This window comes from Penicillium samsonianum (assembly GCF_028829775.1).
Source record: "Penicillium samsonianum strain IBT 33392 chromosome Unknown utg000006l_segment0_segment0, whole genome shotgun sequence".
Taxonomy (NCBI): Eukaryota; Fungi; Ascomycota; class Eurotiomycetes; order Eurotiales; family Aspergillaceae; genus Penicillium; species Penicillium samsonianum.
Genome location: NW_026643264.1, coordinates 1,214,647 through 1,227,734, shown reverse-complemented (window position 1 = coordinate 1,227,734; position 13,088 = coordinate 1,214,647). Strand labels below are relative to the sequence as shown.

Sequence of the window (13,088 nt, the reverse complement as noted above, 5' to 3'; positions counted from 1 at the left end):
CTAAGAACTTATATTTTAATATTATAGATTAGAGGCTTACTTGTTTAAGATATAGGAAGGAGTACTTCTCTGGCCTAATAATAATAATCTTCTATATTCTTTTTTATAAATTAAGATATTATCTATAAAGGTAACTATATAATTATCTACGTATTCTTAAAGAATATTATTTATAAAAAGCTAAGCTAGAAATAATAAAACCTTTTTCATAAATTCTTTAGGATATACATTGATTTAAATAAGAGTTTATAGAAGGGGTAGTCTCTAGGTTATACTTTATCTTTAAAAATAGAATTATAGTTAATACTAAGTTGAATAGAAGTTTTTTAGATTACTTCTTTTAAAGGGACTTAGAATATCTTTAGTTTTAAGATTAATAATCTAACTACTCTTGATATTAATAATATATTAATTTTATAGAGAGAAGTTCAAAAGATCGTAGTCTCTTTTATTTTACCCTTCGCTTGTAGTTAATTAAATCTTATATACATAATAACACTACTATTAATTAAAATATATATTTCTCTTTTATAGGAGGTTATAGGGGTTAGATGGTAGGAAAGAAAAACTAAAGATGAATGGTAAGAAAGTAAAGAGATAAAAAGGTTGTATTTAGTTAATTGAAGTATATTCAATATAAAGAAGATATTAACCATGTTGTAAAAAGATTATTATCTCGGTGGTTAGTCTTATTTATCTCTTTTGAAGATAGATCTAGATAGATCTAATCAAATGTCTTATCGTCATAATAATAGATTTAAAATGCATTGTAATAAATCATAATGTTTAAATTTACTAAAATGCGTTGTATAGTTTAAATCACTTACATGTTATATTAAATATTAATAGGATTATAATAGTAGAAGCATTAGACTTAACTGTATATAATATTATAATCCACTTTTATTTATTTAAATACGATATCTTTACTTAAAATTAATAGCGGTAGATTAAATCTTATTATTTATATTTTAAGTTATCTTCCTTTTTTCTCTAAACCTTCTTTATTTAAAAAAGATAATCTTGGTAATCTATATTTAGTTAGTAAATACTATTATACTTAGGCTCTTTAATACCGCTCGAGATATCTATTATTACCGCTAGGGAATATTGTATTTAATATCACATTTAGTATCATATTTATATATAACATATCACTAGGGTGGATTATAATATTATAATATTATATATAGTTAAGATTAATACTCTTATTATACTCGACATAGTATTTAGGCGAGGTATAATATATAACTAAGCTTTTTCTTTATAATAACTCTATATATAGAGCTTATAATAAACTAGTAATAGGTAATAATCTACATTTATTTTAAACTTCTATTAGATAATAGTTTTCTATATTTTAAAATAAACTTTTTTATTATTTCTAAATATTAAAGCGTTAGATATCTTAATAGATTTATAGGTAGTAATAGTCTTTATAGGTAGTAATAGTCTTTATAATTAGTATTAGAGCTATTCTACTTTAAATTCTATTATAGACTTAAAGGTTAGAATAGAAGATAATCTCTTTTATGAGCTATATAATTATAATAAGTAACTACTTTATTAGCTTAAAGGATAGTCACTTTATCTTTAAGATCTTAGTTTCTTTCTTTTAGCTTACTATATTTATAAATATGTTTATAGAATCGCTCTTTAGTTAGAGTCTTATGTCGAACTAAGAATAAGGCCCCCCTAGGCCATAAACAGGAACCGAGGTTTTTGTTATGGTCTAGTGGAAAATAGCCTGTATTTATTCCCACATCTTATATAATTGCTCGCGTATAGAAGTACCTTCTCTAATATTATTATCTTTATTAAATTCACTAATATTAATTAGCCTTAGGGTTTTAGGATCTTAAGTAGTTACTTCCTACTTAATACTATCTTCTTTATCTAATATAATAATAATAGGTTACTTACTATAGTTTATAAGTAGGTTTCGTTTTAGTCCGACTATTTTAATTAGTAGAGATTAAGTTTAAGATTAAGTTAAGTCTTAGCTATATAATATTAAGGAATAAAAGTGGAGATAAAGTAGGACCGAGACTAATTATAGTGATAGTCTATATAGTTGTACTACTTTAACTTAGAGATAAAAGTGGTACTTAGTATTATATTACTAGCTAGATCTTTAAATAAAAGAGTGTATTTTAACGAAAATACTAAGTATAGAGAGTAAAAGAAAGAAGAAGAGGATTAGTGGGTATAAGGTCCTTTATAGGTCCTTAGTGCAAACTAATACAAACACTATCTAGTTTATTTACTACCGAATAAGAGACTTTTATAAAGGAAGGTTAATATTTTAACTATAAGGAATAAAGATACATAACTCTGGGAGGTTATAGGGGTTAGATGGTAGGAAAGAAAAACTAAAGATGAAAGGTAAGAAAGTAAAGAGATAAAAAGGTTGTATTTAGTTAATTGAAGTATATTCAATATAAAGAAGATATTAACCGTGTTGTTAAAAAGATTATTATCTCGGTGGTTATAGTCTTATTTATCTCTTTTGAAAATAGATCTAGATAGATCTAATTAAATGTGTTATCGTCATAATGATAGATTTAAAATGCATTGTATAGTTATATTATTAAATCATATGTAATGTTGCATTTTAATAAATCCATATATGGTTTATATTTATTAAATCATTATTTGTAATGTTGCATTTTAATAAATGCATTGTATGGTTATATTGTAATGTTGCATAATGCATTGTATGTTCATATTATATTTTACATTGTATGGTTATATTATTAAATCATTATTTGTAATGTTGCATTTTTAAACTAAAATGCATTGTATAGTTTTAATCACTTACATGTTATATTAATAGGATTATAATAGTAGAAGTATTAACTTTTAAATATGATAATAACTTACAAATATTTAAGGAAGAAGTCGAATACTTTAGTTATAGCTATTATTCTAACTCTTTATATTATTAAAATTTAAAAACTCAAAAATAATTAAAGAAAAGCTAATATTTAGGCGAAGTCTCCTATTTAGGTAGTTATAAGATATTATTTTACTTACTAGATTTATAAAAGTTAATCGGAGGTCCTAGAGATAGTTTAATTTTTAATACTTAACTAATATATAATAGACGTTCCTTTTCTATTTTAGCACTTAATAATACTAGAATAGATAGTTATATTTTAATAAACTTAATAATTTTACTACATCACCTACCATATGTTGTTACCCACTCCACTTTTTTCGAGTCCCCATGCAAAATATATATATCACTTTCATAGTATATAGCACCACCATTATATGGTCTATAATATTATAATTGAATTTCAAGCTTGCTTAATAATAGTATAATAAAAATTTCGCTTAATATTTTGTATAATAACCCCTGGCCTTCCGTACTGCCCTTAAACGTCTACCTATACTTAATATTAGTGCATCTATCTTCGACTAAGGTACTACGTTCTATATAACCACTAGGCATTTTTTAAAATTAAGCTAGTCTGCCTTCGATCTTCCCTAGTTAATAAGCTCTAGAAAGATCTTAAAGAGTTTTTATTTTAACTAGCGCTAGACCGGTTTAATCGGGTTCAAATCGGGTGAGTGTGTGGGCTAGTCTTCGATAGACTGCGACAAAGCCCAAGGAAAAAGCAAAAAGTATTTAAACTTTGGGCCCTCTTGGCAAAGTGGGCCGCGCCAAGACTTGGTTATGTACATAAAATACCCTAAAGGAGTAATTTTTGCATTAATTTTGCATAATCATGGGCCTTGGGTCTTAAAATTCGAAAGGCCCATGGACATGGGCGCCTCCTAAGGGCCCATGGACGGGCGATGTCGCAGTCTACTCCTAAACTTATTTATATTTAAATATATATATACTCTATAATTTTAAAGAAATTTAAATATTACATTAATTTAAGGCTTAATACCAACTGGTGCGGAAAAGAGAGCATACTATACCGCTGGTGCCGCAGTCTGGTACTGTCGTGAGGGTAGTAGGTCACATTGACATCTTGGGTCTAAAGTGAGACATCAACTAAGCTATCGCAGAGACTGAATGGCGTGAAGGCACAATTGATTCAAGTACATCAAGCACCATATTGCAAACGGTATATCCCCCAAACAATGTTTGATGTGCAATCTAATTTTTAGAAGGTGAAAGATGATGAGACCGGTGATCTGTGGGAGGTTCCAGTTGAGCGCATTCGCTTGAGATGTTGATGTGATGTTGATGTGATGTTGATGACTGGTGTAGACTCGTCAAGACATGTCTTCCCAGTCCTGCAAAAATTGTTGAATCCACTTCCATAACTTGGGAGAAGCGACAAACATGTCTTTCCGAAGTCTCGGCGGATGATTGACGGTAAACCGTGTTTTCCATTCGGACATGAGTGTCAGCTTCTTGGCTATTGTCTCTCTGAAATCCTTGTTTCGAAAATAATCTTTTTCATCCTTTTGAATTTTCGAAAGTGGCTGATCCTCCTGTTGAACTTCGGTATGAAGCCGGATGTAGTGAGGCGAATTCCACTGTCGTAAGAAGTAATTGCCCAGGTCCTGTTCAGGCCCACGGGCAAAGTGCCAGACTGTAGCAAAGAGAGTGTAATCACTAATCGAGTCCAGGTTGAGGAGCCGGCTCAATCTCCAGGAGACTTGGCTCCGCTCCAGGGAATCGTGATATCTGTGGATCGACCTCTCTTCCATCGATTCAGGCATAGCAGAGATGAAGCCATCTATAAAAGGTATATATAACTCCGAACTAATTTCGTCACGATATTGTGGCAATCCTGGTGTGGTTAAAAGCATTGATTCAGGAATGGATGAAGCGAATGCCCAGTCGATGATACAGGTGATGTTATAATCATCATCAACATATATGTTATTGACACTCAGATCAGGGTGGCATAACGGAAAAGTCTCCGAATTGACAGTTGGGAGTTCAAGTTTCCGTACAATGTCGCGGAGAGCGTCGCCTGCGATGATATACTCCAGTCTGTTGTCCGACGAGTCGGTCTTGCCTCCAACGGCCACAAAGTCGTTCCATAGGTCCACAGCGCTCTCATATTGTATGCTAGATTGATAGTCGTCCCGCGAAGGAACGGGTGCCACAAAGCAATGATGTGACAACTGCAGAATTTCTGCATGTTCTAAGAATGCAGAAACAAGGCTGTCATAGAACTTTGCCTCGGAAGTGAAAGGTCCTCGTGGGATCTCCAAAGAATATCGTCCATGTAACATGTGACCACGTGAGAGACATTCCTTGATTTCGAAGAATTCGTCTTCAAAGAGTGAGCCTATTTTATCGAATCGCAGCTGCGAAAGCTTCCAGGTAATACCGCCTAACTGGGAGAGAATTTTGGCTTTGCTGGGAGTCTCTAGGTCAGGTTGAGGAGAACCGGCTGGTCTCCAAGATTTTGACAGTGGCCTGCCAGGCGCCTCACTCATAAGAATGAACGGAATACCGATGTCATTATCGGACGAAGCACTGTGATAGATTAGGACTAGAACATTGCGGTCTGGGAGGTTTCGTTACCAATAGTCGTATACTTCTGGAACTGGAATATCGCTATGAGCTCTGAGGTATCGGAGCGTGGCAGCTTCACTTGCCAGTAGCTTTATTCCCATTTCCATTGGCATAAAGGTTCTAGGGTGTGGAGATCTAAAGACCCATCGTACCCTATCTTCAAACGAAATAAAGATAGCCCAGTTGAAACTTCCCGAGGCAGGACTAGACCTCGCCAAAGTCCAATTGACCCATCGATGGACATGTCCAAACCGGTCCATGGGCGGGTTTGGACACCTTTTTGGTGTCCAGTGGGCGGGCCGAGGGGCCCCCGTCCGCCCACCTGGACGTCCTGGACAGTCCAATGGGTCAAAAGTGGGGACATTGTAATGTGCATAGAGTTATGTAGAATTTGCTGTATTTAACGGTATCTAGTTTACGCCTGTAGATAAATTCTTGTAGCTGCCATTGTATTTGTGTGCGTATTCCTTTGTGTGCGTATTCCTTTGTGTGCGTATTCCTTTGTGTGTTCTAGATTGTGGAACTTGTTTCTTAATATACATCATATCCCCTTAAACGTTTAGAAGGTCTACATACTCTCCCTGATGAGCGCTTTAGGGAGTGATCCCTTGGTAAAGGATGCTCACCATCATCATCATCACCCGATTCTCTGGTAATTCCTAAAACCTCTTCTCCCTCGCTAGAAGAACCCTGTAAAAGATCCAACTGCTCCCGGCCAGAATTTAGCCCAGTAGCCACATGTGCATTGATTTCAACTTCCCTAGATTCAATCCGTGGATTCTCCTCGTCATCGCTGATAGGATCAAGGTTTTCTTGTGGATGCTGGACATCCTTCTCTTCATCCGCCGTTTCTCTCTCTTCCCTCGAGAAGGATTGCCTAAAGGTTTCTAGTTCTTCCTCCCCGAGGTCAAACTTAGTTGCACACATATACATCACCAGATCCCGTATCGTTGTAGGCTTCAGTGATCCTCGACGATAGTGACAGATATCCCGAGCAGAATTAAACAATCGCTCAACGCCCGCACCCGTTGCAGGGATAGATAGAACATCTCGTGCAACGCTTGCGAGCATCGGAAATTCGTGCTGATGGCCTTTCCAGAAGGAACATGGATCAATTGAAGTAGTGCCTAGATAATTCAGTTTAGCTACATTCACTTTAGAATCAAACCGGGTAAAGACTTACCACTCTCAAGATAATTCTCAACCTCGTTATTGTGGCGAGGTAGTGGCTTTCGGTTCGAACCGACCTGCGCGATGAGTGTTGCGAGCTGTGAACCCTGATCCAATGATGCCTGGCTATTTGAGAATGCTTGGTTATTGGACATTCGCTCGTGATAGGGTCGAACATAGTCTTTAAGACTTTGTCGATATCTCTCACGCGATGCGAACTTGTTCTCTGCCCATTCGTCACGCGAAAAGAACTGCAATTTGTGCTGTGGTGCAAGTAATGTACCAATCGCGTAAAGATCACCATGGGCTTTAGTCGTGCTACCATAATAAGCTGCAAGCTTTTCCTTTCCCGCCAGAATTGCAAAAAGCATTGATTGCTTCCAAGGGACTCTCTTTTGTTGAAGTTGGTGTATCGATTTTTCAAGATGCCCAAAAAGAGAGTGATAGATCTCGAAGACGATATGGATAGTCACCTCCTTGGTTTGGCAGAGAATAGTGGTAAATTGGAAAAAAGGTTGGGTCAAACACAGTAGGTAGTCGATTTGTCGCCATTCGTCCCGGTCTAACGTGAACTGCGCATACTGATTCTCAGAGCAGTATTTGTTAAACACTAGCTGTAGTCTCTTTGCGCGTCGAAGCATCAGGAAAGTAGAGTTCCAGCGGGTTTTGACATCTTGGATTGGCAAAAGCTTTGAGCCTTCAATCTGGAGACTTCGAAATGTATCACGACGCTGAGGGCTAGCGTTAATAAAAACCGCTAGGCCCCGAACCTGTAAAATTAGTTAGTGTTAACTTTTGCGAGAGGATTGGATTCTAACCTTGCTAAGGGTAGAAATTATACCCTTCCTTTGACTAGCACGGAGGGATTGGGACTGGTTTTCAGACCATTCTCTCTGTGTAGCCTCATTCACTGGTTCAAGCTTCATATAACCGAGAAGGCTCTTGAGACTCAGTTGAATAACATGAGCAATACATGGAACTCGGATAATCGGTGTTGTAGTGCTGATATTAAGCGACTCCAATTGCTCATGCACTCTTCCTACTAACGTTTGGTTATTTGAAGCGTTATCTGTTGTCACAGCCAACACTCGTTCAACCAATTGATATCGCTGAAGAACCTCAAAAAGAACGGTACCAAGATTAACGCCAGTGTGGGACCCATGAAGTGGTTCAAACCCGAGGAGAAGCTCACGGTATTTCCATTTATCATCAATAAAGTAGCCAGTGATAGCCATAAATGCTTGTTGAAAAGGAGAGGTCCAGCAGTCTAGTGCAATAGACATTTTGGCCTCGGCGGGTAGCTTCTTGAGTACACATTGGTGTCTTTCCTGAACTGTATCTCGAAGCCGGCACTGTATTGTTTTTGCCGAAGGGAACTCAAGAGGCAAAGGGGACGACTGGGCTCGCTGAAGTAACCTCTGGAATAATGGGTTTTCGATGATCAGGAAAGGGAGTCGTAGACCAGTAATAGCTGTGAGGATATCTTGCTGCCATAGTTCTTTTGTAAAAGACTCGCGTTTCTCGTGGGCTGGATAATCGCGCGCCTGTTCATAAACGATAGACATCAATATCGAGGCAATCTACCTTTTGCCTTCCAGTGTATTCCTTACCTGGCGGGCAAAAAGTTCTTGAAGAGAGCTATTTCCGGCAACCCGATTGCTAAGTCTCTGGCACTTCTCTCCTCTGAGATGCCTTGCCATTGGGGTAGTTCCATTCAACTTGCGGCTTGGATGATCAAGAAGCTGACCGCATTTTTGGCATACTATCTTTGGGTCCCCAGTCACAGTATGAGCTACCTGCTTAAAGCTATTCCATGCCTCTGAATGACTTCGGGATCGATCCCAGAAGCTCTTATTCCTTTCACGAAGCTCATTTCCGTGGATAGTTTGAAGCCACCAGAAAATAAAATCCTCTTTGCTCATTTCGGAGTAAACAATCCAGTCGTTTCCGAATCGCTCAAGGGAGGAGGAGATCAGAGGATGTAATAGTTCGGAGGCTGGTGTTGATTCAATGGTTTGCTGACTGGACTCTAGGTCAGACGGAAAGAGGTCTAGACCGTAGCTACCGTGGAAAGACGACGAGGCGAGGTCGGTGTCTTGAGACATGATCCAAGAGTATGGGATTTTTATGGTGGAAAAGAAAGAAAAGACTCCCTGAATCTCATAGATTTGGGTGATTTTGCCGGTTATGACCGTCTGTCTACCTAAAGAAATAAAATCTGATACATCGCGCATGAACGCTATGGCCTCCAACTTCTATGAATTGCGATTGGATATGGTGGTGGGAGACATGCATATTTAGCGTGGGCGGACTTTGGACTGTCCAGAGTCCGCCCAAATACCCGGAAAATTTGCTTGAAGGACATGCCCCCTTCTACATTATTATTTTATAAAGGACAGTTTGGGCATCTCATTAAGTCACGTGGTACTGCTATCTCATGCTTTCTAGTCTTTACTCTCCACAAATGATATTTTCAACCTCTTATTGATAGTAATGGTATATATAACTAATTTGATTAATGAATTAGATGTGTAGGCTGTTTTTCTTGGGTATTTGACTAGAACCTGCAATCACCCAATAATGGTAGGAACTAGGAATGAATTAAATATGAGGTGCACCCACGAGATATATATTTCTCTCACTAAAATAGCTTCAAGTCACAGAAGACTGTATACACACCAAATAGTCGCAAATAAGAGAGAAGATCATTGTTCCGTATAAAGTGAACCAAAATACTTGAGAATTTCAACAAATCTAAATGACCGAAGAACAACTGCTACTGCAAAAGGATTGTAGTGACTATGACTAGTGTAAATAACCGTTTTTTATTCTGCTGAATCATCAGGTTATGCGGCAGATTTATGCATTTTTGGGCGGTTTTGGACACTTTTGGACACTTTGGGTAGTCCATGGGCGGACACCTATCGCCCAGTCCAAAGTGGGTCCGATCCAAGTCCGCCCATGGGCGGACTTGGACGCCATGAGGATGTCCATGGACGGGTTTTGGCGAGGTCTAGGCAGGACGTTGATCCGGGTCACAAGTACATGAAACACCCTGCCGCAGCGTGCTCGCTTGACGGCACAGAGCTTGAAGGTCAAAATCGGCGTAAGTGAATATGTCGGGCTTCGGATTTGGGGACATTTCGATGGAAGAAATTCGGGAAGGCAAGGAAAATGGGGTCAAAAAGAATATAGGTCCGTTGCGTTTGCAGGTCGAAAGAGTCCCAGGGATGGATGGTCTAGTTCCGCTTCAAATGATCTACCCTTAAAAGCGGTGAGAGCCAGCTGATCATCTGGAAAGTGTCTCAAAGTTACAATTCCAGTACGCCCCGAAATTTGTGACCGACTCCCGACCCGCACGTCAGACGTCTTCATGGTGTTTTCCATTTGGGGCGTCATAGCAACATGTTTTTGCTTAGTAGCATACCGACCGATAAGATTGAGCGGATGGCAGGGAGGGGTAATATACTGGAAAGCGCAAGTTAGTGGCTTATCTTGCTCTTCGGGTCAGTTACAGGAAGCACAGTCAATGTTAGTGAAGGCTTGGTCTTATTTAAACAACGACATGGACACATCATTCGTCTTAACCAGGTTATCGAACTTCACAAAATGGATTCCGAGCTGATATTTCAACTGACTGCGTCGACAATAGCATCAATTTGCTGCGGAGCAAGTCTTGCTTTCTGGCTCCTGTCGATCAAGGCTATGAGCTTGCGAAGACTGAGCAAGGAACCACTCATCTCCAGCCAAGCTGTTATAGGTGGTCTCGTCTTCCTGGGATCAAGCGCTTCCATTCTGCTAGCGTTTTTGCAAGTAAACGCAAAGGACGGCAGGTTGCTCACTTCGCGGAACCCAATTTCCTCTCTAACCGTATATCAGATCAGTCTTGGCCAATACTACGGCAGGAAATCAGCAGTATACTTCTTTTGCTCATTTTAAATGAGGTGAGTACAGTGAAATAGAAGGAGAGCGACACTAACCTCTGCTAGTATCTATGTGTTTCTACTTTGCAACCCTGGATAACCCATATGATATCTGCCTTGCTATTTATGGGAACAATTACCATTCTGTCACTTTCTATTTACCTCTCGGTGCGCTTCAACTGGTCGCTCTGCCTTCTATGTGTGCTTTATTGACCAAAAAACGTAGAAGAACCGCAACACTTTATTTTCTTCATTTATGATCGTCGCTTTGGCTAGTCTCAGCTTCGTTCACGCCCAAATAATTAGGGCCTGGGTCATATGCATGAGGCCATTGAATATGCAAACAAGTACTTTCAAATTATTTTGGCAGTATCCGCGCCTCACGGCTGCCAGGCACCAACGAGCCTTGTGGGTGGCGTCCATTGGCTCAATAGGGTTGTTTCTTGTTTCATTAGGTTTGACTACTCTTGCCTGTATACAGACCAACCTGCAGACGCAAATTGTGACGGTACGTACCGTGACTAAACTGCCGTCGTACACTACTCACGCGCTACATAGCTCCAAATTGCCATAATAAGCCTAAGGAAGGCGGTCATTTCATTTTGCCTTTTCCGCGCGCCAGAAAACACCATAGATGTGTTACTTTCAAATGAGCATGTCCAACAATAAGAACAGAGTAAAATGCAACATGAGGGAATCAGGGAGTTGTGCAATGTAAATAAACTATGTGAAAGCACAGAGATGAAGCACTTCGCTACTAAGCCTGTAGCGTCAGCATGCAAGAAATGACGCATTACCCTTTGCTATTTTCCTCCCTTATTCATTTACCTAGCTAGCCAATAATATCTGGGTCGGATGAGTCGACCAGCATTTGGTGAACCAAGCGATTCCAGTCGCCATGTTCATCACGCGCACCGAACATGATTGTCACTGCGGAGCGCTTGGCTGCATCGCTCGCTCCTTCTCCTCGTCCACGGGACTTGTCCTGTTCCTTGTGCCGCTTCGCTGGCCTGGCCATGTCTATTCGTGTGCGCCCATCGGTCTGCGTGGAAGATTTTAGTAGTCACGGTAGAGCCTGCTGAAGAGCGTAGGCGACAGAAGGCCACACATCATATAAACTGGCTCTTCGTACTACTTCTCTTCTAGTCCAATCATTCTAGGTCCAGACCAGTCTTGAGATAGTCTAAAGGCGACAGGACGGCGATCAAGTCAGACTGCCACCCTTTCATTGGCTTATCAGCTTGCTGTGGGAGCGGGTCTCTGCAGCGGCTTTCATTGGACCTAGAAAGGCCCATGGAAAGACAGTGTGGTTGGTTCACTCCTACTCCTTTCTCCACCTTAGAGTAGCTACATCCAAGGGCATTGCCTTCGTACTTCACTATTTCGCTGGAACAACTGGAAACTATGTTGTATGACTGGGCTATTCAAACTATACGCAATAGTTTTTGGCGAGAAAGAAAAATTCCATAGGCTCGACCTTACCGATGGCCGCGGATCTGGGGAGTGGACTACCGCAGCACGGAGGCTCATCTGGTTGGAATACTTGTGTAGAACTGTGGACTTGGACCACCAACACTCAACTACATTGTTGAATTCAGTCCTCAGTTTATTTACGTTGTAGTTTGTGGTGCAAGAGAAATTGGTGCAAGAGAAAAACGAGGGAATGGTCTAAGTGTCGATTAGGATGGCATTTCCTACGTGGCAACCGCCAAAGATCGCCGCTGTTTCTTGAGCGTTGTGCTCCAGTACACCTGTATGGACCCTTTACTCCTCCCGGCGAATTTCTGTGCAAACTGTCTCGTCACCTCCGACCAAGCAAGATTCTGTCCTTCCCTGAGCTTCACCAATAAAGATACTTCTTCCTCGGACCATAGTAAACCTTTTCTCATACAAGGGGTATGTTGAGCATCAACTAGTTCGGTATTTCGGCTTGGCTGGTCACAGTCGTATGTGATGTCTGAATCTTGGTTTGCGATGCATCTTGGTACAGTGGCATCTGCGCTCAAAGGTGTAGAAATACAATGCGATAAAGCACCCTCAAACAACCAGGACAGGAATTCTAGCCGGTCTTCGACGGGAAGGGCCGAGAATTGAGCACGAACGGTAGGAAACGAAACGCTGCTGCGACGATGGGGCCCTTTATTGGACCGGGCGGCACCATTTTTTGAATATCTCTTCTCAGCGCTCGAACGTTTATTTATTTTGGACTGGCGACCAGGAACCGCCGTTCGCTTTGCGTTTTGTCGTCTGGATTGAACAGGTGGGTCTTGATTCGGAGAGTGATTGAAGTTGGGGTTGCGTTTAACAGCATATCGAGTCTGCTGGGAGGCTCAACTGAAGGTGAGAGAGGTAAACCAGACACCGTCTCGCGGGCTAGGACGGTCAAAGCCGTACTAGACTTCGCTGAGGCGTCACAAAGATTCAAAAGTCGCGCGCCATGAGGGCAGCCTAATAACTCGAACGGCACCTGGGCCACGATAGGCCTTGACGAGGCTCCAGGT

The 13,088-nt window shown here is 40.1% G+C and overlaps 3 protein-coding genes across 3 annotated transcripts; all 3 read right to left on the bottom strand.

Moving 5' to 3' along the window:
- Window positions 1–4,233: 4,233 nt before the first annotated feature.
- N7471_010567 (Aminoglycoside phosphotransferase) lies at window positions 4,234–5,601 on the bottom strand (the record flags this gene model as incomplete). Its single annotated transcript, XM_057283286.1, has 2 exons — window positions 4,234–5,455; window positions 5,504–5,601. The coding sequence occupies 2 exons, from the start codon at window positions 5,599–5,601 to the stop codon at window positions 4,234–4,236; spliced, it is 1,320 nt and encodes a 439-aa protein (XP_057132265.1).
- Window positions 5,602–8,323: 2,722 nt separating this feature from the next.
- On the bottom strand, window positions 8,324–8,769 carry N7471_010566 (uncharacterized protein; the record flags this gene model as incomplete). Its single annotated transcript, XM_057283285.1, has 2 exons — window positions 8,324–8,389; window positions 8,428–8,769. The coding sequence occupies 2 exons, from the start codon at window positions 8,767–8,769 to the stop codon at window positions 8,324–8,326; spliced, it is 408 nt and encodes a 135-aa protein (XP_057132264.1).
- A 2,650-nt stretch (window positions 8,770–11,419) lies between these two features.
- N7471_010565 (uncharacterized protein) lies at window positions 11,420–11,605 on the bottom strand (the record flags this gene model as incomplete). The annotated part of the gene is made up of 1 exon (XM_057283284.1): window positions 11,420–11,605. One exon carries the CDS (start codon window positions 11,603–11,605, stop codon window positions 11,420–11,422), a length of 186 nt encoding a protein of 61 aa, XP_057132263.1.
- Window positions 11,606–13,088: the final 1,483 nt, after the last annotated feature.